The sequence below is a fragment of the Poecilia mexicana genome, unplaced genomic scaffold (genome assembly GCF_051168715.1).
Source record: "Poecilia mexicana isolate PSO_F unplaced genomic scaffold, ASM5116871v1 scaffold_17, whole genome shotgun sequence".
NCBI classification, from domain to species: Eukaryota; Metazoa; Chordata; class Actinopteri; order Cyprinodontiformes; family Poeciliidae; genus Poecilia; species Poecilia mexicana.
The window spans coordinates 25,383,601-25,409,780 of NW_028263386.1; the positions used below are offsets into that span (position 1 = coordinate 25,383,601).

Sequence of the window (26,180 nt, forward strand, 5' to 3'; positions counted from 1 at the left end):
CCTTTATTCATTCAGGCTTCTCCTTTTTTGGGGGCATACTTATTCTAAAAGAGAAACCAGATGAATGCCTTTTAAACCCAGCGAGCATAGATACTCAACATACTTATGATGATGCACCTAATCATCCGGTAACAAATAAAACGCAAGATGCCGCCTGCTGATAAGGTATTGTATATTTTTGTTGTGCTTTATTTCTTTTTCCGTTGTAGCAAATTGGTGGCATCCTTAAAACCCATTAGCGTGCGTAAAGAATCTATTCTGCCAGGAATCCCTGTTAACCACTAAAGCCGATTGGTTTTTAGAAAACCTGCGCTTTGGCTGTAAACCTCTCATTGTAAACCGGCGCTGGCTGAGAAGTGTTTTACTCGCATCCATTGAGCAAGTGATTCATCAGCAGACAGAAACCCCCGCAGTAGACAAATCCAGTCCATTATCGTTATTAAAGGAAAGCGGGGTGAATGCCTTCGGACTCGGCTGCCTTCTTGTTGCAGACCCAGTATCAGAGCTATGTGGTATACACATATATGTAATTTTTTTGTTTCTTTGGTCGACTGGTGCCTTCAGCGGACGAAAGAGGTGTCACACATGCTCACTGTTGCACAAAGGCTGAGATGAGCCCCTTTATTCATTGTGACATTAAAGCCTGTTTGGGTGGGGGATGGGGGAACATACCCATGCTGAGGTGCACAGGCTAAGAAGGCCGGCTTAATTTAGTGAATGTGGAGAAATACATGTTACCTTTTCAAAATCCTCTTTTTCATTTGATGGAGCTACACATTTTGGGTAATGGAAAAACTTCCCGTTTCATCTACCTCTCCCTCTTCTTCTGAGTGATATTTGCTCAGGGTCATTGCAGCAGGGCTGTCCAGCGTGGCTGTGAGAAATCCTCCAGGGAAATGAGATGGCTTTCCTCTGTCAGACAGAAATCCTGCGTCTTTTCAATCTCCCCCGCACTCAATCCCTTTTGTCTTATCTCGCAAACATGAGGCCTCGCATCCCTCTGCAGCCCCGCTGCTTCCCACGTTAGGTGTGTGAGCCGACCGAACGTACCTGCTTTTCACCTCTGACCTGCAGATGAATCTCCTTCTCTCCCCCTTCTCCCTCCTCCTTTCCATCCAGGAATCAGCACAAATCTTTTTACACTTGAAAAGGATCCCGCATAATCCTTCGGAGCTTGTCGTTTTGAACAAGTCACTTCTGTGTGTCGGTTTCTGTTGTATGCGATTTTGCTGGGATGGGTTGAAATGGAGGAATTCTGCCACCTGCTGGCCGCATTTCTCAAGCAACACTCATTTCTACAAACCACAGCAGAAACACAGCATTGTATTTGATTTATTGAAGGATATACAGTGTGCAGCTTATTTTAACAACTAGAAGGATATGATGTTTGCTTGTATCAGTTGCTTTCTTCTATTTAGTTTGGATGCAAAGTGCAGAAATATATTTAGAGGCTGCAAAAAACTTCCCTTTAAACATATATATATAACATGTTGATTGTTATCCATAAGTCATACTCGTATACAATAAAACTTTTAAGAATAAATACTTTTTCCATTGCATAGTTTGCAGAGTTAAGCTGTGCAAAAGTCTGAGAAAACTATAACAATCACACATGAAAACGTAAGAAATAAATCATATTTACTGTATAGTGCATCAACAGCCACCAGTCATTCCTAGCTGTAAATAACTGATTGTGTACAGTCTTATTTATCTGATAGCTTCCCATCCAAGGCTAAAGCTAATGCTCATGCAGCAGTTCGGAAAATACAAAACACTCTCAGGAAATAAACTGTTTAGTCTCTTTTTAGGTGCCTCAAGCAAAGAAGATGATGAACTGGCGGATCGTAAGTTTCCCATTTTCAGAGAGCTCGAGCCTTAGCATGGGCCTGCAGGAGGGCCGCCGTGTCAGCGTGGGAACCCTGCTTGGCAATAGAGAGCGCAGTTCGGCCCCGCTAAGACAGAAAGGGGGGGGGGAGGAACACACATTAGCACTGGCATGGTAAAAAAACAAATTGAGGTGGTCCTACATTTTGTCAATGTTTGTTGTAGTTTTGACAAAAAAAAAAAAAAACCCTGTCCTGCAAATGTTAGCAATGTTAGCAGCTGTAGACATAACAGTTTACATCAACACATCATTTGAGACTTTTTTCCTTTTTTTCTTTGTTTTTTGGAATACTGACACTTATATCGATTTTACGCCCCTGTAGACATGCTTAGTTTACAAAACCATTTGTCAAACATCAAACACACACAAACCAGACTAGAGCAGTACTAGTAGAGACTAACGACAAAGAAAATCATATAATCCACTTCTACTAATGAGTTTTTAAAGAGATTTGGCTCAAATAATCAATGAATCTTCAGTATCTTATCAGCGTAGTCTTTTTTTTTGTATGCTTTTCCCAAGACACCTTGTGTGGATAATCATTCCTTCTAGTTTGAGATCCATCCATCTCTCAACGAAATAGGAGCCAGGAGAAAAAGAGAGGGGCAGGTTCATCCGAGTGGATTTCTTTCTAAGACTTGAATTTCCCTGGCAAGGAACAAACATTCACACCTGTGTGGACAAAGATATCAGGCTCTCCTCTGTCTACGGGTGACAATCTGGAAGCCCGGGGCTGGGAAATATTGACACAATGTCCCTTAAGTTGGCCTTAGGGTATCTCTTGTACAGACTGGCCATGCTTGGTCTGATGCAGCTAGCAGTGAACGTGCAGGATGTCCTGGCACATTCTCCCCACATCGGGACGAAAACACAGATGGTATCTCTCTTCAAGATGGATGGAATAAAAATCAGACGAGAAGGAAACCTGTAAATGGTTTCCTTCCTATCGGTGACTTCTTGATCGGAGCAATCGATCAAGAAGTCTCACAGGTGGCATGTTGTCGTTGAAGTCTGGAGGTCTGACTGCTGACAGTGTCGTACTTTGAGACAAACCTGAACTGGATTTAGCTGTTGGTTGTAGTCTCACCTTGTCAGTCAGGGTCAGGTCACACTGACTTCTTTCTAGCAGCAGTCTGGCAATGTGTGTGTGGCCTCGTTCTGATGCGAACATGAGGGATGTCATTCCCTGGTTGTCCTGGATGTTGGCGTCGGCTCCACAGCTCAGCAACAAGCGGACCATGACGACTCGACCGTGTCTCACCGCTAAGTGCAAAGCTGTCTGGCCTGTCTGTGGTAAGAGAAACAAAAATTAAACATTAAACTCCTTCAAACTTTGAGGACTCACACAATAAAAAGAGTCTTGACATAACATGATTTTTATTTATTTATTATTTTTTTTGACAACAGATTGATTACCAGTGTTACCTGACTGGAGCAAATGTTAACGTTTCCCAGCTCCATTAGCTTTCGGACGACCTCCATCCCAGCAGGCCCATCTGGAGCGGTGAGTGACGCCAGCATCACAGCTGTGTATCCAGCGTTGTTCTGAACATTTACGTCACTCATTCCTTTACAGAAGAGATTCTGTTAACTACACAGCAAAAGCATTTCCTAAGGCAAAGGTTGCCCACAACTGTGTTACCTGTGTCCAGCAGCAGGCTCACGACGGCGTAGTTGCAGTGGGACACGCTGTAATGGAGCACCGTGTTGCCATTGTCGTCAGCTAGATTGACGAGGAACGCCAGCAGAGGTGGCGCTTCACTCTTTACTTCTTTCAGGTACGCAGCTACCCTGCTGGGCTCAGAGGCCTCCTCCGCTGCAGTGCCAAACCAGTGCTGGAACATTGTTACCAGAGCTTTCCTCTGGACAGAAACCAAGAAAAAGGTGACTGGTGTATTGGTCAACATGTGGGATAAAGTTGGTTTAAACTGATTAAACTGATAACTCTTAAGAGTCTAGATTTTAACTGATTAGCAAACGAGCAATGTCCAACAATCCAAGTAAGTTTTATTGCATTCTTCCTTATTGATTTAAGATGTAAAACCTCTAAAATTCAGTCTGCTTGAATCTCAGCTTTGCCCTTAACACACTATTTCCTTAACCTCTTGAATGATACACTTATTTAACTTTGAATTTGTGCATACTATGGAGCATTGAGGCTTTGAAAATTCTCTTGAAAGACTTTGTCACAAAGTAGGAGTATTTACACTTTAGAAAATACCCAGTCTGCTCACTGTTGCAGTGATGCTAACAGCGCTAATAGGATTAATTGTTTTAAAAGGTCTTAAAAATGTTAACATTATATCATTTTGACTGTGTCACTAACATAGTAAAATGGTATTACATGATGTATATTCTTGTAATACTCTGTTAATGAATTATTAATAATTCATTAAAGAGTATACAGCCAGAAAAAAGACTTGATAAAAATAATTTGTTTCATCACAAGGTAAAGCAACTTTTTAGACCACTTGAGCAACATTGCACGCCTCCATAAAGCTACAGTTTACAAAAGCAGCTTTTATAAACCCACCAGTCTTTTCTCACCTCAAACTTCTAGTGGTCAACTGTCTGAACATAAAAGTAAAGGCATGAATTGGATGCCTCTTAAGCACTCAATAAATCTTATACATCTAAATATATTTCATAAAGTTCCATGAACATTATTGGCACAAATTGCAGCAGCTTTCATAGATTTTTGTTATTATTTCAAATTGGCCAATACTGTGACTAAAAATAAGGTGAAAAGTTGAAGCAAAAATTCACCGAATTAGCAAATCTCAGTATCCGCACATCATTCATTTCAGATGTCTGAGTCAGATCAGGACCCAAAAGTTCTCAATCAAAGCATCTCAAGCTTGTACATCATTGGCTCATAATGTAGAATTATCAACCAGTCTCTCTGGTACACCTTTACACAATTTCATCGATTTGAGCACACAAGTCACAACCCAGAAAAAGATGGATCGATTCCAAATGTCCATGATCAGAGGAATCCTAAGTGTTTGAGAATAAAACTGCATGTTAGATTTTTTTTCATCAGTTATCTGACTGAGAGGATAAACTCCTAGGCTGCTGGTAAATTTGATTTAGATTAACATTTTCTCCTTCCCAGGAGTTTAATGAAAAGGGTATTTACCATGTCGTCATTTGGATTTTCTGTGATGTCCATGTGATCCTTAACAAAATGACAAGCAGTCATAAACTCTGCACTCAGTATGTCCCTGGAAGTGGAAGAGAACATCAGTGAAAGAACAGTACAGATAATCTGTCTCCTGTTTCAGAATCTGCTCCAATAAAACATTTAAAAGCATGAGACATATATCTCGACAATCGAAATAGGATTCATTTTATACGGACATGGATTCAGAGTCTATGGTACTCTCACCTTCCCTTCATATTTGAGCCAGTTCTGTCCTCCAGGATTTTGGACTGTTTCTCTGGACCCTCAGCTTCCAGCAACACTGTGCCTCCATCTGTTTGTCCTGATATCGCTCCCACCAGTGTTGCATGACCCTCTGGGCATGTCTGTTTGGACTTGTCGGTTTGGACTCGTCTCTTTGCAGGGTGTACATCCACCTGCGTGGCCTCCATCCCCCGAGGGACAACGCTAGCTTCCCCACACAGCTTCCCATTATCCTGGCCAACCACACTTCCCTTTGTGGACATTTGGACTCTACAGTGAAATGAAATGGACATTTTATCCTCACTAACACCTTTTAGCTGCATCTACTATCCTGGCGATGACCTTAAATTGATAACAGCAGCTTGACTTGATTTGCTCTCAGAAATCCTTTTTAGACTCTAGATTCTCATAATAATGGGCTAATAATAGAGTCAGTCAACTATTTCCCTCGCAGTGCCTGAGCTGATTCAATTATTGAGACCAGACAAGGATTTATGTAATATAGCTCAAATGCATTATTCATTTTATAAGGTCAAAAATAATTGCAGTCAAATCGTTCTGAAGCTTCAGTAGCTGAAAGTGAAAGCACAAACTGAACATAATGCCTGTTGAGGCTGAATATGTGATATTCTGAAGCAGACTCTGCATTGTTCTTCTTATGAGTCTTTAAGTCTAAAATAATGAAAGCATGTATTTAAGGCTTTGTCTGCCTTCCCTCATTTCAGCTTTAGACGTGGGTCTTGTCTAACTGACAGCTTCACATGGACTGCTATTCTTCTCCCAGACCAAAATCAAGAAGTCTTTTTTTTTCTTGGTCAGAGAAAAAGACGCTTAAAGAGCCTCAATTTCAGTAAGGGGAACCAATAATCATAAGCGTTAAGGCTGCCGAAGTCTCCGAGAGGTATTCACAAACCCTTCATTAGCATCCTCCGACTGCAGCTTTTTTAGAGGCTGGGTGCTTCCATCACTCTCCAGGGCGGACTTGGAGGCTAAAGAGAAGACAAATACACACAATGAGATCAACATAAGCAATACTAAATCCAGCTGATGAGATATTCATCTGATAGTTGATTAATTGACTTATTTTAAACCTCCTGCGGCCTTAAGAGATGAGGTTTTTTGAATACCACGAGCCTTTAACTCTGTGCGCCTTGTGGCGTGGCCGCAGTGACGCCGTGTGCATTTTTACAAGTTTGTGTGTTTTTATGTACATTTGGAACCAATGGTCTGACAGGACAACGCCCCCACTTCCCTGCTGTCCGACAGTGACATTTGCCGCACTTCTCGTGAGCATCTCAAGAGACAGGTTAATGGTTAAAAAAGTGCCACATACTTTTTAGGGCCATTTAATATCAGTTTCGGATCAAATCTTGTTTGATCCTCATGTTTGGGTTCACGTGGCAGCAAAACCTGATTCATGTCAAAAGTATTTACACCCCTTTCACTTAAACCTGAGTGATGCTGTGATCAGCATTTTGTCATGTTGCAACCACAAAGTTCTGAACTTGTGTAGGTCATTCCAAAACATAAATATGACTGAAAGCCACAGTTGTAGTTCTTGTTTCATGTTTAGAGTCGTTCTTCTGGAAAGTAAACCTCCACCCTAGTCTAAAGTCTTTTGTGACCTCAAGCAAGCTTTCTGCAAACACCATGTTTCATCGTGGGGTTGGTGCACTTTCAGTATCCCTTCAAACACAACACTTTACATCAAAACACTTCTCTTTGTGCCTGATCTGACATTTTCGAACCTACAGGGCATGCTAACGTTTGGACATGTCTGGAGAAATAAAAATCCAAAATTGGCATCCTCATAGCTCATTAATGTTAATGCATGATAAGTGGCTGGACATCTCTAATTTGCATTAAGGACCAGTTTCATTGAGTGTAGTAGGTTACTCTATAACAATGTTACTATACATATAAATAAAGCAGCAGTTGGTTGGTAAAACCAGATGTTTTATATCGGTGCCTCTCATGGAAGAAAAAAGTATTTCTCGAACAAACACAGGAAAAAGACTTCTAAAATGTTTTTTTCTCACTTGCCTTTCAAGGCAGAACAAAGAAATAACAAACAAATAAAATGGTTGCTTCAGAAATGAAAGAAAAATCATTATAATAGTCAGAAAGACTTAGAGAAATTCTCACATTTGTATATCACTATATTTAGATTTTTTATGATCGGGCAAAAATCTGTATGTAGTGTCAACGTGGCGGGCAGCATTTTATCAGTAACCTGTGTTTGTTTAGTCTTCAAGCATTTGGATTACTTATGTGTGAGGATATTTGTAATATTTTGAATGTAATACATTAGCATACCACATTTTCTTGGTTTCATTGTTTCAAAAAATGTTCTGACTGGGCAGGTTAATGGGGGTTAAATACTTTTACAATTACTTTGTTTTTCTTTTTTTTTTTTACTGACCTTGAACTACAGATACATATTGTCATTTTGTAACAGTGAAATGCAGCTATTTAAAAACATATCATTTTTGGTCTGGAATTGAAAACAATGACACTCTTAAATTTAAATTAGAAGTAGTATTTTGAATATATCCTCCAAGACAAACTGAAAATAAAATTATGTAAAGCTTTGATTTAAGTTATGCGTTCACTTTTATCAGGAAAAATTTTAAGACGATTAAGAATTGATTTTTCTTCCTTTGGTGAGACTTTGCCTTTGAGGCTCATGAATTTTACATGCACTGAAAACCTACTGTCTGCTTTGCCTTGATATCCTGCACACTGCAAAAACACAAAATCTTACCAATTATTTTTGGTAGAGTTTCTAGTGGAAATATCTTAGTACACTTGAAATAAGTCAAAGTAACTTTTCAGTGTTTCATGTCAAGCATTTTTTAATATAAATGAAAAAGTTCTAGTTACACTGGCAGACCATTTCATTTATTAAATAGGAAAATGTCTTGTAATAAGTGAAATAAGTGGAACCAGTAATTTTTCATCAATATTAAGGATACACTGACTTAAGACAAGGTCCTGTTTTCCTAGTTTTATCTTATTTCAAGTGCATTAAGTTATTCCCACTAGAAACTGAGCCAAAAGTACCTGGTAAGATTCTGTGTTTTTGCAGTGTAAAATAGACTTGACTAACCCCGAAACTTTTGGAAAATCAGAGACTTAAAATGACCAAAAATCATCACCTCTGTTCTGGATCTTCTGCCCATCGCTGTCTTCATGGTGCTTGTGTCCAGACATGAGGACGTCAACCAGTTCCATCATCTCCTGCTGGAGGGAGTTGACTTTTGGATCCGGATGTTTCGGGGGGTTTCCCTTTTCTCTGAACTCTCCACACAAACACTCCCACTGCTGGTCTAGGAGACTCTTGATTCTCTTAATATGGTGAATAATGAATGTGTTTGTGACGCCATCAGACATTACTGAGTCTTGGTGCCTCTGAGCTTGTGAGGGTACAGTTCTTGTGATGACGGAGGAGGCAGGAACACGCTCGGGTTCGATGGACCTCACAACGGTCTCATCTCCCTCCTGGTCCACCACCACCCTTTCTGCACGCACCCACACCCCCGGGTTCCTGATGAGGTATTCTATCTTCTCATCTTTCCTTCTGCTCTCCTGCTGCTGCTCCTTTAGGAGTCCTGCTGTCCTCTGGAGGTCCTGCTCAGTGTCATGGAGCTTCTGCTCCAGCGCCGCTACCTTAGCCTGCAGGGACGTCACAGTCAGCAGCTCGTCCAGATCTGTGCTAGTTTTCCAATCATTCGCGGGGTCTATTTTGCTTGTGACGTTGTGATTTCTGGGAAACATGACGTGACTTTCCTGTTGGGATTTCAGGACATCCCCTTTGCCATATTGTGATGAAGTATGAAGATCTGTGGTGCCATTGACTGTTGACGGAGGGATGTGGTGGACCAAGCCCAGGCGGAGTCTTTCCCTTTCTTCTTGCAGGATGCAGATGTGAGCCCTGAGCTCAGGAACGACCCTCACCTCCATCTCGAGTTCTCCGACGCGTTCGAGAGCCTCGGTCAGGCGCCTCAGCAGCCCCGAGCAGTCCTGCGGGCGAGGGCTGTCTGAGAGGAAGACGTCCTCGCAGGAGGTGTTCCTTCCTCCAAGGTGATCTCTTGAACTCCGGACGCTGCTCCTGTCATCTGTGGACTCAGATTCTTGCCTGAGCAACACAGTGAGTGGCAAACTGGAGGCCCGTAGGAGATGAGGCCGGATATGCTCTCCGAGAGGTTGTTCATCGAACTCCTTGATCCTGGCCTCCATTTCCGTCAGGGACGTGAGCCCCGTTGGGGAGAGAGGTGGCCTGTGATCGAAAGTCCAAGAGGAACACCCATGGTGATGGTTGTCGAGCAGTCGGGATCTGGGGTCAAGAGCTCCTGTTGACCTCCAGGGACTTGGTTTGTAGCCAGAACCAGAGGAGTTGAGGTGCCTGGGGAGAGTGCTGGCCCGGAATCCCTTGCTTCGGCGCTGAATGGGAACCCTTTTGATGGTGTTGCCTTTCTCAATGTCATCCACGTATTTGAGGAAGTCCAGATCTAGTTGGAAGCCGTACGGGGTTTCCACCGAGTACGGGGGCTTCCCTTTAACTCCATTCTCAGCCATTTTGTGACGTGCAATGAGACCTGTAAGCAGGGAGGTAAGCGTGCATTAGGAATAAAAGTCAGGGTTGGTGGACTTCCAATGTTTTTAAAAATCCTGAAAATCAGTTTGTCACAAAATGTCTGACTGAACTTGTCCAATCTGAAAAATATAATTTCGCTTAAATTTTCTCAACAAACATTTTAATTTCTTTTAGCATAACACTTAGCATATTGCTAAATTGAGAGTCTGGCATGCTGAGCAAGGTAGAAAGCCCAAACATTCAGTAGCTGTGCTTTTCCTTCTCCACCCATTAACTTTCTTGTTTTCCCAAAGACTTGATTCATTTCTTCCATGCACCAAGCAGCAGTTTTTTTCAGCACAGGCTGGCCTGATCTTCTTTTGATTACAGCCACAGTTTCCAGGACGAGAGCTGAAAATAGTTTGCGACTGTTTCGCCCAGCAGTTATGGGCAGCATCGCAAAAAGAAAAAAAAAGCCCTACTCCTACAGACTCCTACAGACATAAACACAGGCAGCCATTGTTCTGAGTCACTACTGTGCTCCTTCAGTTCAGCATCTTTTCTCCCATTCTGGATCTACTTTTAGTGGTGTATGACTTCCTCTTGAATATGGGTCGATTAGTTCATAACCGCACGATATTTTTCACTCCTCCCTTCTTTAAAGAGCTGGTCCATGGAGAATTCCCACTCTATCTGTCATCTATATCTTCATTAAAACCTGACCTCCTCTCTCCTCCTACCTTCTCCTCTCTTCCTCCCCTGACCACCGGCCTCTGCGGGAGCTTGCTGTCACCATGAGGCGCCGCAGCCACCAAGCCACAGCCCCAAACAATGCAAGCTATGCAGTAAACAGACAAACACCCCCAAGTGGCCCTGCTAAGAATCTGAGTGTCTGTCATTCACGCACCCTCTGATGGCCAGCAGTAAACAGCAACAAATCTGCAAATCAAAGATGGGTGACAAGCTCATTTTGTAAGCTAAGAGATAAACATCAGGATTTTTAAATGAAAGGCAAAATATAATTAGGCGTTTTTGGGAAAATTTGGTCCACGTTTTGCTGCTTTTATTTACGATACAGCTTAAGTTGGTAAGAGAAACAGTCATTTCCAACCAATTTTCCAGTTTGGGTCCTCTGTGATCACTAGGTTCTGCATGTTTTAAATGTGTCTCTGTTCCAGAAAACCTCATTCAAATGATTAGATGACCTCCTGTGTATTGGGTAAAAATGTTTTACTCAGCTGGCTGGGTTGAAGACCAGCTTTAGAAGCCACACCCCTCTTCACAAGACTTCTCCACTTTCAAACAAAACATTGTAAGTACAAAGTTTCAAATGAATATGGCTGGTTTGTATAATTAGAATTTATTTGGAATTTTTTCTGATACTTTCAGATTATTTAAAACCAAGTATCAAGCACCAAATTTGCCCTGACAAACTACTGAAAGATAAATGTATCCAGTGAAAGTATGTTGTCGGGTGTTGCTACAACCTTTTACTGAAAACAGTTTGAAAAAGAGAAAGAATAATAATTTAACCTAAATCATCTTTGTTTGTAACGTAGCATCTCTGAATTAAAAAACTCAAAGGTGAAGATTATTCATCTGATTTAGGTAGAAAAGTTAGTTGATACTTTGATCCCTGCTTTTCAGGGGCATCGTTCACTAAAGGGCGCAAGGGGCATTCACATCCCGGTATCACTCTAGCAAGATGCTAGCTAGAATGCTACTTATGGAACCATAGTCATAATGTTTTATAATGTTTTCTCACAAACCTGTAAGATTTTTGCAAAACAGCCAAGTTTAAACTAACATTCAGTTACACTGGATTTTAATAATTAGTGTCAGAGTAAAAGTTAAATACAAATACACACAACTCTACATATTATGTACCTTCCACTTCTTAATGATGCTCTACTTTGGATCAGTCTGTCACATAAAAAACTAAAGAAGTTCTTGAGGCTTGAAAACTTTATCAAAGTGATATAAACGTTAAACATGATCATTCTTTTTATTTCCCTCATGCTTTAACGCTTTCTGGTCAGGGCTGGCCCAAGGTCATGTGGGACCTTCTGCAGAACTTGATTTGGTTCCAGCGTTTTAATCCAGATGTGGTGGAATCTGGGAGAGGGGGCGGAGCTTAGAGCAACCTGAGATAACAGGTTATTTGCTGATGGAAAAACCCAAGCTCCAACACAAAGAAAGCTTTAAACACGTGTCTTCAGATTGTAACTATCACACTACGAAGATCTTTTAAAATACTTTTACAAAGTAAACTTTACAATTCCTTTAAAAGTTTTTTTTCTTTAATTGTTAAAAACCTTTAGTTTTTCAATGCTGAAACCATCAAATCAAACTTAGCAATATTCTCATTCTGTTTAGACAAACATTTTAGATCTGTGGTCTGTGCTTAAATTCAAGCGTTTATGGAAGGCCCCTGACGCTCCAGGTTCCCCTTGGTTTGCTTACACTCTGGGCCGGCTCTGTTGTCTGTTCCAGAAGGTTCTTTTCCCATCAGGATGTTTGACTTTGACAGGAATCTTTCAGCCGTCAATCTGAAGAGTTTAAGTTTAGCACACATGTGTACCATAAGCTAAAGCACATATCAGGAAGACTCCTAGGTAGTTTACAAACTATAGATCGTTCAGACCACTGTGTCCAAGCTTTAGAAACAGACTAGCACAAACTGTGAATTTCACTTTCACCAAATTTCATAACTTTATGGGAAGTTTTGAGGCTCTCTGGGGTGTTTTGACAAATCACTTGTTGAAAACGTGCTTAGATGTCTCCAGGATAATCAGAAGATCCGGTTTCAGACAGCTGGTTTTCAACCATCTACCAGATATATGATCAAAGCTGCCTGTTGTTGCCAATAAGCTCTCTATTTCCTACTTATAAATATAGACCTGTGCATTTCTTCCAGACCAGGTTACCACAGAGGAAACAATATAGCAGAATTAGGGTTAGGTAATTCCCCAGAGTCATTGCCTAACTATGTCCACATGTCCGTGGCACATATTTTAATTGTCTGTGCTCGGAGCCGAGGGCCCACCTCACAGGAAACCCAAGAAATGAAACGTTAAAATATTTGCCTAACCCCAAACAGGCCCCAGCAAACCATCAGCGCTGGGAGCTGCAGCACTGTTGCTGCTGTTGCTGCTGCACACTGAACTTTTCAAAGGACACTGTTAATTCGCAATTCATCTTTTGAAACAATTAAATTCTATACCGAAGAGAAGTGTCACTTCTTCTTCTTATAGGGACAGCTTTGCTTTCCCACAGCAGCTGGCTGTCTCCTCTGGGTGAATATGACCCCGCTGAGATGTCCCTCCAAACTTCCCCTGCATCAGCACAAACCTCATAATCACACCATGTCTGTCCACAGCATTCTTTACCAAAAACCACAGCATATAGGGCCAATCTCTAAGAGGAGTGATGACAAAAGCTTCAAAATTAGATGCTGCTAAGGCCAAAACGTATTAAGTCAATGACTTCTCTCATTGATGACACTCGCAAAGACATATGACATAATACATATTAGTGGTGTCCAGAATATTGGCATAAACAACAGATGGAAACCATGCAGAAGTTCCAGTCATGAGAAAGTAAAGCCATCAAACCTCCATTCTGTGGAGTGTCTCATAATATCATACATGTCATAAAGGACATGTGTCGTTTATGACATCTATAAATATTTTCCTAATGATTTTATATTCTCACTTAAAAATCTAACCTTCAGTTAAAAGACAAAGTGTGGTTTTCTGTGATACAGGGTTACTTTGATTGACGAGTTGTTGCTCTGTGAGACCCAACCTTTAATTTTCACACCCAGTAATAGAAAACCAAAATGCCACAGCAACCCAACCTATTCTCACTCCCAGCTCTTTTCTTACTGATGATTGATAAGGTGCCTGTTGCCTCTCTAACCCACAAATGACCCCTAAAGTGTCATTTTGGGACAGATGAAGTCTGTAAACTGTTTACATAAAAATGTATTTTTCTTCGTAACTTATGAATATCTCAATTCAAGGTCATATCTGAAACCTACATTTATATGAAGTTCTCTCAAAAGCTTAAACAGATTAGCTTTTAGTGTTTTTTGTTTTGTTTTGTTTGTTCTTTTACACACAACCTGGTGATTACTTACACAGAAAACAGAGGAAGAAGGTGGTGCACCACCAATAACCTTGCAGGAAAATAAAACTGTCACATATAAAATACAGTAAAAGAAGGAAGAAAAAGTATCATAGTGATGTGAAGGAATACAATTTCTTAGAGTTTTTTTTTTTGGACAATCTGGACACATTACATGTTTTATTCTCAGTATGTGTTTGACTCAGGAAGATCATTTATGGTGCACCTCCCCCAATCTTCATTTCCTGTGGAAATAATTATCTGCTTTTGTGAAGATAGCTACCTTGACAGTGGTTTAATGGTTCATAAAGTAGCTAACTCATAAGGCATAGTAACATTTTTTTCAAATGGGAAAAACTTTATTATGGTTGAAGTCCCCTTTCAGCTAGCCTCAGTAGCTTCAGTCTTCAGAACCTGCTAACCTGGATTTAAAGAAACTGAAGTTAAAACGAGAGTTATCTCCTGCAGGGTACACTTCCGCTAATCCACTAAGGAGCTAATAGTGCGACTACGTTTAGTGTAACCTTTTTGCATTTTTTGCTAACTTTGAAAACATTTAGCATTCCCTAAATAATTTCTCCAGTTAAATTCTAAAGTGCTAATTTTCTTGGCTCTTTTGTAAACTGTCAGTTGAATAAAGTTTGGCATCTGTAAAGTTTTATCGACTTTTAGTTTTTCAAGTAGTTTGACATTTATATTAATGCTCTTACTTTGAAGTGGGTGAAGACCGTTTACGCAGCAGTTCCATTGCCTCTTCTCACATTCTCTCATTTTTCTATTTTTTCCCCAATAACGTTGTTAACATGTAACAAAGTATTAGTACAACGGGAGTCAGATGAATGAGTGAAAACTGTTCAAGCAAGTCCTGTGGCCTCAGCAAAAACATAGGAGTGTGTAAAAGCTTGATGAAACAGGTGTGTGATGTGCATCAACACCTGATTGGACGGGTTCGGACCTGAAGTCTGTTAGTTGTGGGAACGTGTTGACAAACGTCCACAGGCAACGTGGTCATCCTGTTTGGCCTTCTGACCACGCCAGGACTATTTTTGTGGTTCACAGTGAAGCAGCTTGCTACCAAATTGAAGCAGTTTGTAAACTTAGTTTCTCAACAGTTAAACTAAAAAAAGCAGAACTTTTTCTGTCTTTCGTCTTCTTTCTTTGTGTTTTTTTTTCTCCACAGTATGCATATGTCTGCATGTTTCACTGTCTTTGTTCTTTTCCTGGAAAAATCCTTCTTTCTCCCCCTTTTTTTTTTGGCCGTACAACCTGTGGCTTTTTCCAGCACATAGCTCTGAACCTCATCTTCTGTTCAGAGTTGATTTAGGAACCAAAGCCAAATGTTTGGACTTGTGCTCCCTCTTACCCCTTCCACTCTATCTGTATCTCTTTTTTATTTCCTGTCAAACTCAGATTCATCACAAACTGCCCTCAGAGTTCCTAGAAATCCCTCACCCGCTATGATCCTTTATTCAGTTATTCTGGACTTTTTGGACCGCCAGACTCGTCCTGGTCCTCTTCCAACAGCAACAGGGTCGGAGTTGTGGCATCCAAAGCTCCCGTTGCATGGCAGAAACAGCTGCCAGGGGCTTCACCAAAGGAAGAAAGCCACGGTATGTTAACATAGCGGGGGTTAAAATAGAAAGTGTGCCCGCCTGTGTGTGTGTTTACATGGATCACACATGTTTGCCAAGTTCAGCCGAATTCCTCAACAGGACGCACGTTTAAATGTCAGGAGTAGCGCTGCGTCTTTAAAAGACAAAGTTCTTGTCTCAAAGGTGTTGTTAATATTCACATTAAGGCTGTAGGTTCACTCCCAGCATTTAGTCAAGTCCCAGTGTAGTCGACTACTTTCTGACCCTGAATTTAGATCAGCCACTTTCCTGTCCCCCAGCGGTCAAGGTCAGCGTTCAGCATCCCGGCTTTGATTAAGTACCCAGCCGAACAGCGGCGAGCAGCCTGGAGAGATGCTACAAGGTGAACACACTGTCAGCTCTTACCTCGGGACATGCTCAGCACTTTCCTCCACTCGCTGTCAGACGGTCCTCTGCTGTCTGCCGCTCAGCGCTGCCTGCTGTCTGTCTCCTCCGCAGGCGGGGAGGGCAGCATGCCTCGGCTGTCTGGGAAATGCCACCACGCGGCCCCTGCCATAACAGAAGCTGGGTTTGCTCGTGTGTGTGTGTGTGAAGGAGAGCGTCTGAACGAGGAGGAGCTAGCAACATGCCTTCCTACGTTGTCTCCCATCCAGCCAGAATGACTGATTGAGAGGAAGGCATAGACTCACAGAACCACACCCACTCCTCCAGACAGCAGCCAAGACCAGTCTAGAAATGTAAGGAGGAAGGTAAGGAGTGTCAAACTGTCGGAAGTTTGATGCATGTGAGCAAGACTTGAAAAAAAGCTGAGTGCTGACCAGAATTAAAAAAAGGCAACATGAGTAACAAACAGACCTCCTGGTATGAGAACTCTAACCCACTGTGGTGTGGCTCCTGTGTGATCATGTTCAGAGCGGCATGCCGCTCGTTCTTCATGGATCCTCTTTCAGAATGTGACTAGCATCTTCTTCTGGGGCAGCAGCATCTATGCCCAACTCTTTATAATACCAGAGGATCATAATAACACAGGGGTCAAGACTGCCTGACCTCTGCAGGTAGATATATTGTGGTAAAACCAATCACTTACTTTGAAGTCATACATGTCAACAGCCTACATTTAGCCAAAAAATCGGACTTTCAGCGTTGCTGGTTTTATTAATGTCCAGAACCTTGCATGCATGTATTTTTTTTTATTATCAAAATCACCTGCAAATATATAAAATCAATAATTACTCATTGATTTAAGTCAGTGGTTCTTAACCTTTTTTGAGGTACAGAACCCACCAGTTTCATATGCGCATTCACTGAACCCTTCTGTAGTGATAAATAAAATATGATTTCCCCTCCTCCCCCCCAAATTCAAGACATAGGAGTCTAGTTGGGTCACCCCAAGATCACTAAGTCTTCTTAAAAGGTAGAGTCTCTGAGAACAGTGCTTCAAAATAAAGTCAGTGTTTTCAGCAAAGTTGAGCTGACTATCCTGGAACGACCCAAGGTATTTAAAATTTGCCACAGTTTCAACAGGTTGGCCATCGAGAGAAACTGGAACCACTTTAAGGTCTTGTTTAAATCATTTAATTAGCTCTACATTCTTAAGAGAATGAAAATGTAATAATAAATAATAGAGACTTTGCGGTATTCTGATTTAGTAATATAATGATATTAGTTGTCTTACCACCCCCACGCCACTAGAGGCAGTACCAACCCCGAAAAGATGCGACTAAGGAACTCCTTCAATCAGTGCTCCTCCGCAGCTCTGATTGGCTAAGCAATGTAACGTGATCCTCTGCAGCAAGTGATGGCGAAGCGGGGCGTCATCACGACTTTACACAAGTGTGTCTTTACCTCCGCGGCAGAGGCTCCGCCGGTTCGATGAGTCGGGCTCAGGGGTTCGGTGGATCCTCTGCCGCGGGAGAACAAAAAGGGATAATGACTGATTTTCAGGCTTTATGAAGGTAGATAAGATGGTTTCTCATCTAAGTATGGGCTGTTCATTCAGAATTAAGGAACTCTGGGCCAGTTAATTATCGGTGCACCCCTCCATAATATGCATCACTATGCATACTATACAGTGGAAACTGTGTTGGAACTACCGCAGACGCTAACATCCGCAGTATTACTTATTTCCAGCCTTTGGGCTGCAGCCAAGCAGCACAAAGGACAATGAATCTCGACTTTTGATCGACTCCTTTGCCAGAGCCAGCCAATAGGATGTCAAGTAACATTGTGCCAAAGTGTTTCAGCTTCCTAAGCTGTATTTTCTTTTTAACATTTTAGATGTACTTTATGAAAAACTGCACAAACTTTCAATTAATAACTTGGAGCTTCATTCCACAGAAAATCCACAAATACAAAACTGTGAACACGAAGGAGTCCACCGTACCTACATGGGGTCAAATGCCACTCAGGGAGGAAGAAGTCAATCCTCTAAAAATATTTGGAGACATGTTGACACTGGATTAGAAATGTTCAGCCATAGTCGTTTTACCAGACTGACAACAGAATCAGAACTGTGAAGTTGGACTCGGCTGACCACGGAGCCTGTGTCCAACTGAGAGGAGCTCATGCCAAAAGAACTTGTTTGTGTTTCTGTGCAGAGTGGACGCATGGGGCCCTTCTTGCATAATAGTTTCAGGTTTCTGTACTGTGTGGTATGACAACTGTTTTAAAGGCACTCCAAGCACTTGTGGCTATATGTTCAGTGGCATGACGGCTCCTGTTGGAGACTCACTTAAATGCTGCGACGTTACGCACATGCAACAACTCTTCTGATCTTTACCCCACTTCTCTCCCACTCATAATAAATAATTACAGGGATCAAAACCTTGGTTTTGTTCAAATTCTGAGGAAAAATTTAGGACACTTATGTTTAATTTCTGTATTTAAGTGTCCTAGCACATCTAAATGGATGTTCCCAGACTCCAATGAACCCTGATGTGGTCCAATGAGTCTCTTCACTTTTTTTTATGTCTGTTTCTTGTAAATCTCTCCTTCCCATTTACTTTTACTGTGTCTGTGCTTCTGCTCGGGGGCCGACAGTCCTACAGGAACTGCATTTCCCATCAATTTCAACCCACAAACTTCTCTGTGGATAATTCAGTCTAAGTCCAAAGAAAAACAAACAAAGCAACACTCATGAAACGCTGAGTAAAGAACTGCAATTTGGGTCATTTGCCCTGCCATGAATGGAAAAAGAATTAGTAAAAGATCCTCCATTTTCCATTACCAGCAGACAAGTGACTCTGAGAGGGATTGCGGTTTGATCAGAGGGAGAGGGAGGAAAAGAAAAACACAAACCTTTATTGGAGAAAAAAAAAACTGCTGACAGACTGACCACATGCTGCTGTTAGTTTGGCCAAGCTGCAAGAAAAAAAAATCTTCTCAAATGTAGTTTCAGAGAAAGATTTACAGCTCAATCATATTTAGATGTGGGGCATAAATATAGTCTGGAATAATATTAAAACACAACTTGAGAAATGTGCTGTCGGTTGTTGACGCGCAGATGTAGATTTTCAGGGCAGGAAAGTAAAATATATCAAAAAATGCATCATTTTCACTTCTAAATGAGCATTTTTGGGTGACGGGGAAACGCTGCTGTCAGAGAGAGGAGGATTCTTCTTTTAGTGAGAACGTAACATTTCTTTAGATTGCGAAGTGAAGAAAATCTAAGCCTTATTCGGTTATTCTGGACATGTTGAGGGGGGAGAAAAAAACCTGGCCGTTTTTCTACTAGTAGCTTCTTCAACTGTAAATGTTTACTGGAGACAAAGGGGTGCGCGGTCTCAGTGGGGACCTTTGGCAAAAGAACTGCAGAAACGTAGAACAGATGGAGGAATCTGAAGACTTTTTTCGGTTCGCTCAGATGTCTGTCCCAGCTGGCATCGTCCTCCAGTACAAATCAGCTGTAACCATAACTGTTCGGAAAGCTTGTTGGCTCGCTGAAACAGCCCCGTCATGTAACAGACTCTGAAACGAATTGTTCGTGAACAAGGCCGCAGATTCTTCACCTCTGAAGGGTTTTGATATGACAGAGACCTTTGGAGGAAGAAACCTGAGCTCATCAGTCGTTGAAGGTCGGTATTCGAAAACATTGGTGGAGATTTCAGAAAGAGCAGGAGTTTCTTAAAGAGACACAGACATCAACTATGAAATCAAATTTCTTTTAAGTTGTATTTGATTTGATACATAGGATTTTTATAGCAGCCTGAAGGTAACATAGTGACTTAATTGTGCTACATAATGACACTAGCTGGAAAACACATAATACTGCCCCTTTAATGTTTAAAACATTGACTTATTCCTGAAGTTGATTCAATTCAAAAACATGTAGTGGAGAAAAGGTGTAATTTCTTGTCTGCTTCTTCCATAAATGACACCAAAACCACGTCATTCTTTAACTTTTTTTTATGTTGTCGTCGTTCTACTTTAAATGCCGTAATATTGATCAGGATTAATCATTGACTTGATCCCAGAGGGAGGATAAAGCTATGAATTTTCACCCAGTGGCTCTTTGTCCGAGGAGCCAGCTGATAGCTTGACAGCTCAAACACCGGGAGGGGAAACATGAAAACAACGCCGGTTCCTGTCGTCTTTCTCCTGGTCCTGGCCTCTGTGCCTGTCCTCTGTGACAGCAGCCAGCCTCCGGTCCTGAACCTGGAGGCTCTGCCTGAAACCCGCTCACCGTTTGCTCCCCTGGACGACGTGCACCTCCTGTCCAACGGCCTGCTGCAGCTTGGCCAGAGCATGCGGGAGTTCGTGCAGAAGACAAAGGGGCAGATCAACACAATCTTCCAGAAGCTGAACATTTTCGACCGCTCCTTCGTCCGGCTGGCGGCGCTGGCTGGGGAGATCAAGGAGGGCGAGGAGGAGCTGAAGCAAACCGCCGCCGTGCTCAACACACACAACGAGGAAATCAAGGAGCTGTCCGAGAAGATCAGCGTCAAGATGGAGAGCATCCTGCAGGAGAAAGGCCAACTTCTGAACAAAGTGGAAGTCATGGAGGAGCAGCTGAGCAGCCTGTCTGTGGACCTGGTGACGGTCAGGCAGGTAGCGGAGATCGACAGCCTCAGAGTGAGTGACAGGGGCGATTCTAGGATGTGACCTTTAAGGGTGCTTAGCCCCAAGCAGGGCCACGGCCCAAGAGAGAAGTTATTCGTTGATGCATTTTTCTAAACATCACTGCTTATTTACATACATTCACATATGAAATTAAATAGTTTTGTCCAATTAAAACTGTTAACAACTACATACAGCCCTACACTGAACCCCACTGAAAACACCAGATACTGATGTCTGAACTCTTTGAACTAAAACATTAGTTTTGTTGTTTTTAAATTAATATAAACTTGTTTTTTTTTTGTTTTCTTTGAATTATTTAAGGTCTGAAAGCGCTGCATCTGTTTTATTATTTTGACCATTTCTCATTTTCTGAAAAATAAATACTAAGTTTTTGCTTGGAATTTCAGAGTTATGTTGTCAGTAGTTCAACAATGTTCATTTTACTCAAACATGTACCTATAAAGAGTAAAATCAGAGAACTGATCGTTTTTTTTCAGAGCTGCATGAAACAGAATATCAAGACTACATCATACCCGCCAACATCTATTAACATTAATGAGAGACAAGCAGCTGTGGAGTAACGCAGTCCTATTGGGGCCCTCACCCGGAAATTAAAATAAAATTACTCAAAACTATGCATGTCCACTTTTACTAAATTCATAGGATTAATAAACCTAAAACCAGTTTATCTAGGTAAAAATGACTAGTAGAAACTAGTCATTCACCTGAAATTTATTTGAAAATCATACTTAGAAATTGCATTACCCATATTTTTATTTGAATGTTATGCGGCTGTGGATTCATTTTTGTTTTTCTTTAAACAAGAATGAATGTCCATCTATGGAAAAGTGGACATGGTGAGTCATGTCCACCTTTCCTGTGGTCAGGGAAGGTTTCTGATTTTTTTCTCGTATGTTTCTGAAATGCCAGCTGGTTTGGACATCAACTATAAAGTCTCTAAATGTTTCATGAAAAAAATCAGAAGGAAACTTTTTCTTATCATGCAAACTCTTGAGTTCTCATTCTGCATTTAGCTTCGTTTTATAGTATGGAGCTAAATAGGGGCCAAAAAATTAACCCACCAAAGCTAGAAACGCACTCACTCGATTAGGTTTTGGTCCAATTTCCAATTTTAACACCCACGTTAGATTGTTAGATTAATAACAGAAATTATAGAAACAGTTTTCAGTAGTTTTTTAAGCGCACTGCAAAAAATAAAACACAAGTATTTTGGATCTATTTTCTAGCGCAGACATCTAGATACACTTTAAATAACACAAAACTAATTTACAAGGAACTTTTTAGCAAGATGGAGTGGCTTGTTTTAAATCAATAACTCCTTAATTTTGATTGAAAAAAGTACCGATTCCATTGGTTGATTATTTTATTTATAAAGAAATACATTTTTCTCATGTTGTAAGTTAAATATTTTGCCCGTGGAACCAGAACTTTCACATCAATATAAAAAAAAATGAGTCGCCTAAAACAAGAGTCTCCATCTTGCTAAAAAGTTACCCGTCAGTATTGTGAGCACAGCTTAGTGGTGCCTAATGAATCCACGGCAGTTCCAGCACACCGACTTTAACAAGTTCTGTTCACTTTTTCCCCCTCATTTTTTTTCTTCTTTTGCCTCTCTGTGCAGTTCATATTTACAGGAATCTAATAACCGTAAATGTAATTCACTTGTTGAACAGGAAGTGATCCAGCGCCAGGAGCAGAGCATTAATAGCCTGCTGGCAGCCATGGTGGAACAAGGGAGGCATCTGGACCACCAGACCATGAAGATCAAGCTGCTGGAGGAAAAAGTAAACGCTCCAAATCTCCCGTCAATTTCAGCATATTAACTTCTGTAAATTAAGTTAATATTTTAAAGTACATAATATGTTTTTCGCGGAACAGGAGCTCTCGAGCCGCTATGAGTGAATGTGCCAATTATGACTGCAAACTGAGATGTTTTTCTGCCTTCGCATCCACAGCTGGCAGCCGGCGCATCGGCCCAGGAAACCTTTGAGAAGATGTCAGAGATCTCCATGTCTGAATTACCAACAGCCGCCCCCTTCCTGACCTCAGACACCAGCAGCAGCACGACGATGAGTGAGATGAATAGTAAACAGAAGAAGATTTAAAGATTTAATGCCCGACTTCAGAGCTTAGAATCGGGCAGAGACTCCAAGATGTTTTCTGCAAATGGATTTACAACAAGGGACTGCATCTCCTAGATCCATAACTAGATCCTGATTATAAGAGAAGCTTCTATTGTTTCATTTTTAGATTCAAAGTGTCTTTACTAAAACATTTAGCGTTGTGTTGTTACGGTTTTACACAAGGTAGTATATATAAAGCATAAACACTCCATTTTAGGCGACGTTCTTGTCAGATGTAGAGCTGATCAATCTGACCTACAGATTGGTCGGTTGAGGGGTAAAAATGAAGTTCAGCCTTTGAAGCATTGATTTTAACCTTAATGCTGTTGATGTTGGGATTAATCAGATTCAAAGAGAAACAGAAGAAAATATCTGATCTGAAAAATGTGGCTGTTGTGTTTCAGCCTGACTGAAGATTTTTTTATCTTCTTTTTTAACTATGTTGCATTTCTGTTATGACGGACGACAGTGAGCTAAATTTGAGCAGCTTTGCTTTTTCCCAGCATTTCATGTGAATCAGCAGAAAGGAATTGCATAGAATGATTTTTTTTCTCTTCTTGATTTAGAGGACATTGTTACAAGTTTGGCTGCATGCTAGAAATATTAATATTGTTCACTGATTTATCTACTCTGTTTATTCTGCATTTACTTTTTGTAAATGTTGCTAATGCTACCCTAACAACATCAGTACTCCATCTTCTTTCCTATGTCATCTGCAAAATCAGGGGAAGGAAAAAATACTCTGATTATTTTTTTGTCTGTGTCCTCTTAGTGTTCACCACCACTCTTTGCTTTTGTTTATATTTTCCTTTTTTTTCTTTTCTGTAGCTTTTTTTGCAACAGATTTCCCATCAGACTGCAGCGAGCTGTTTGATAGAGGGGAACGGGCAAACGGGACCTATGCCATCAAACCCAACGGGTCAGAGCCCTTCATGGTCTTTTGTGATATGAGCAGAGGTACGCCACATTCACGGCAGCATTTAGACTGTTTTTGGATCCATAAGTTGTTGGATAAAACACTAATTGGTAATTTACGTTGATTCCTTGTCTCCCCAAATCAGGACTTAATGCAAGCCTTACTGTAAGGATCAGCAACAGATGTGGTACTTTCAACTGTTTAAGCTTATAAAGCTTTGATAAAGCTGTTTAATAGTTAAAAAGAACAAAATTATATTTTCAAGGTTTCAAAAAGATTTGAGTTTCTTCATTACATATATTTGCTGATTCTAAAAGATGGCTGTTGTAATTTGTTTTACTATGCAGTTCCTGACCGTTCTTGCCTTTAGGTCGTGGAGCGACGGTTATCCAGCAGAGGAGAGACGGATCAATGAATTTTGATCAACCATGGGAAAAGTATGAAAATGGATTTGGAGAGTTGCAAGGTGAGAGACAATTTGAATGATCTGATTCCACAAGTTAATCTGAGATTTATCTAATACAGTAAGTTGACCGCTTCAATTTTATGTTATGCTGCTGCATTTAAAATATGTTTTATGTTTATTTAAATGTGAAGAAAGACAACACACTTGACCAAATGCCAGATCCCGTGACGTACATGAAGTCTGTGTTGCCATAAGATACGTCTCTGCTAAATGTATGTATTGCATACATTTTGGGATAAAGGCTGTGAAACTCATAATGTGCTTGTCAGAATGGAAAGTTAGTTTTTGCCACATTCACTAATCTTTTGTAACCATCTTAGAGCGCCACCAACTGGACAAATAATAACTATAACCTGAATTAATCAGAAAATAAGGCCAAGTCTGCTGCCGTTTTAAACACTTCAAGCATTTGGTATGCCGATGTGACTCTTCGAGATTAAGTGGTGCATGATGGTTCAGTTGGTAGCACTGTTTTGTTTCAGCAATGTCTTCCTCCCACGGTCCAAAAACATGACTGTTAGGTTAAGTTGTCCTTAGGTGTGTGTGTGCATGGTTGTTTTTTCTTGTGTGTCTCTATGTTGCCTTGTGGTGTACCCAGCCTCTTGCCCAATCACTGCTGGAGATGGGCACCATGGAATGATGGAATACTTAGTCACTGCCATGACATTTTGGGTTACTTACTTGACTTTTAATGCCATTTAAAGACCCGCAGCTTTAGATAAATATCGCTCTAGTATTGCCTTTCTGCAGACCTGATATTAAAATAATCTTCAGCTAAGCCAAACTGGCACAAATCATGTGGGCATGTTGGAAATATGACTCCATGCATATTGTAGGATGCTGACAGACTCTTACCAAAGAAGACAGAATGCTGAAATGAAATCAACAAAGGATGAGTTTAATAGTGTGTGCAATTCTACAACCATGTTGTTGTAACTCTTATTTTTTGTATTTTCTTTCTAACAAATTTGTTTTCCATTGACTCGTACAGATTAAATGTCAAAGTATTTGTGGTATACTGTTTATAATTATTTGTGGAGTTCCTGTTTTCTGTTGTCACAAAAACAATTCATTTTAATGTGTGTGTTAGGTCCTCTGTTTCCGTCCCTCTGCCTGTCCATGGTAAACCTGTTGGCCTCTCTTTCTCTCTCAGGTGAGTTTTGGCTGGGCCTCAAGAAGATGTACTCCCTTGCCTCGCAGGGGAACTCTGTCCTTCGCATCCAGCTGGAAGACTGGAAGCAGAACAGACATTTTATCGAATACAGATTTTACCTCGAAGGCCCGGATAGTGACTATGCCATACAACTCGAATATCTGTCTGGAAGTCTGCCCAACCCCTTGAGCAACCACACGGGAGTGGTGTTTTCCACCAAGGACAGAGACAATGGCCGCCACTGGGCATCCAGGTGTTCCCACCCCCAATCAGGTAAAGCAGACATTTCCCACCTGACAGAGTTTCGTAAGTGGTCGTAATGTCTGGTCAGCACATCATCATCTCCTCCTTCATTTTTTAGGGGGATGGTGGTTCAGCTCCTGTGGCGACACCAACCTTAATGAGAGGTACTCGCGCGTGAGAGCCAATGGGCGCTCAGAGCGAAGGAGAGGCGTACAGTGGAGGTCGGGGCGAAAGGTGTCTCACTCCTTCGCTTTCACACAGATCTCCATCCGTCCTCTGGACTCTGTCAACTCCCTCTGATGCCACTGTCCATCTCTGGTCCATCACCTGCTGTCTGTAGTTGCTACACTCATTGTAAACAATCAAATAATGGCCTGTTTGTCACAAGTAATCAAAATAAATTCATCCAAGAAAATATATTAAGTTTATTGGGTTGTCGTGTTAAACAAACGTGAATAAAGTAAGTTTATTTTGATTACATGTGACAAATTAACTCAATTTTTTTAAAAGTCGGAGTTCCATTCTCTTTTTTTGTTTACTTGAGAATGCTGTACCTATGAAGTATCACTACTCTTTCTTGATTAAACTTTCTGGACACTCTGCTCACTGTGAG

The 26,180-nt window shown here is 41.1% G+C and overlaps 2 protein-coding genes across 2 annotated transcripts; one reads left to right on the forward strand and one right to left on the reverse strand.

Annotated features, from left to right (window-relative positions):
• Window positions 1–1,316: 1,316 nt before the first annotated feature.
• LOC106921966 (KN motif and ankyrin repeat domain-containing protein 4-like) lies at window positions 1,317–16,315 on the reverse strand. The gene is made up of 9 exons (XM_014994009.2): window positions 15,993–16,315; window positions 8,450–9,889; window positions 6,205–6,280; window positions 5,274–5,561; window positions 5,025–5,109; window positions 3,528–3,747; window positions 3,311–3,453; window positions 2,973–3,173; window positions 1,317–1,952 (listed from the first exon to the last, which is right to left on the reverse strand). The coding sequence occupies exons 1-9, from the start codon at window positions 16,000–16,002 to the stop codon at window positions 1,860–1,862; spliced, it is 2,556 nt and encodes an 851-aa protein (XP_014849495.2). The 5' UTR covers window positions 16,003–16,315; the 3' UTR covers window positions 1,317–1,859.
• Window positions 16,316–20,113: 3,798 nt separating this feature from the next.
• On the forward strand, window positions 20,114–26,169 carry LOC106922841 (angiopoietin-related protein 3-like). Its single transcript, XM_014995566.2, has 7 exons — window positions 20,114–20,657; window positions 22,340–22,450; window positions 22,622–22,739; window positions 23,618–23,746; window positions 24,076–24,171; window positions 25,325–25,597; window positions 25,686–26,169. The coding sequence occupies exons 1-7, from the start codon at window positions 20,151–20,153 to the stop codon at window positions 25,865–25,867; spliced, it is 1,416 nt and encodes a 471-aa protein (XP_014851052.1). The 5' UTR covers window positions 20,114–20,150; the 3' UTR covers window positions 25,868–26,169.
• The last annotated feature ends 11 nt before the right edge of the window (window positions 26,170–26,180 follow it).

Bases quoted from the DNA above. Each gene is read 5' to 3' on its own strand.
- LOC106921966 (XM_014994009.2), bottom strand. The intron at 5,110-5,273 runs GTGAGAGTACCA...TTCCACTTCCAG, and splicing joins GGCTCAAATATGAAGGGAAG to GGACATACTGAGTGCAGAGT. The intron at 1,953-2,972 runs GTGAGACTACAA...TTTCTGTCTTAG, and splicing joins ACCTGACCCTGACTGACAAG to CGGGGCCGAACTGCGCTCTC.
- LOC106922841 (XM_014995566.2), top strand. From the start codon at position 20,151: ATGAAAACAACGCCGGTTCCTGTCGTCTTTCTCCTGGTCCTGGCCTCT. The intron at 22,451-22,621 runs GTAAACGCTCCA...TCGCATCCACAG, and splicing joins TCAAGCTGCTGGAGGAAAAA to CTGGCAGCCGGCGCATCGGC. The intron at 25,598-25,685 runs GTAAAGCAGACA...TTCATTTTTTAG, and splicing joins GTGTTCCCACCCCCAATCAG to GGGGATGGTGGTTCAGCTCC.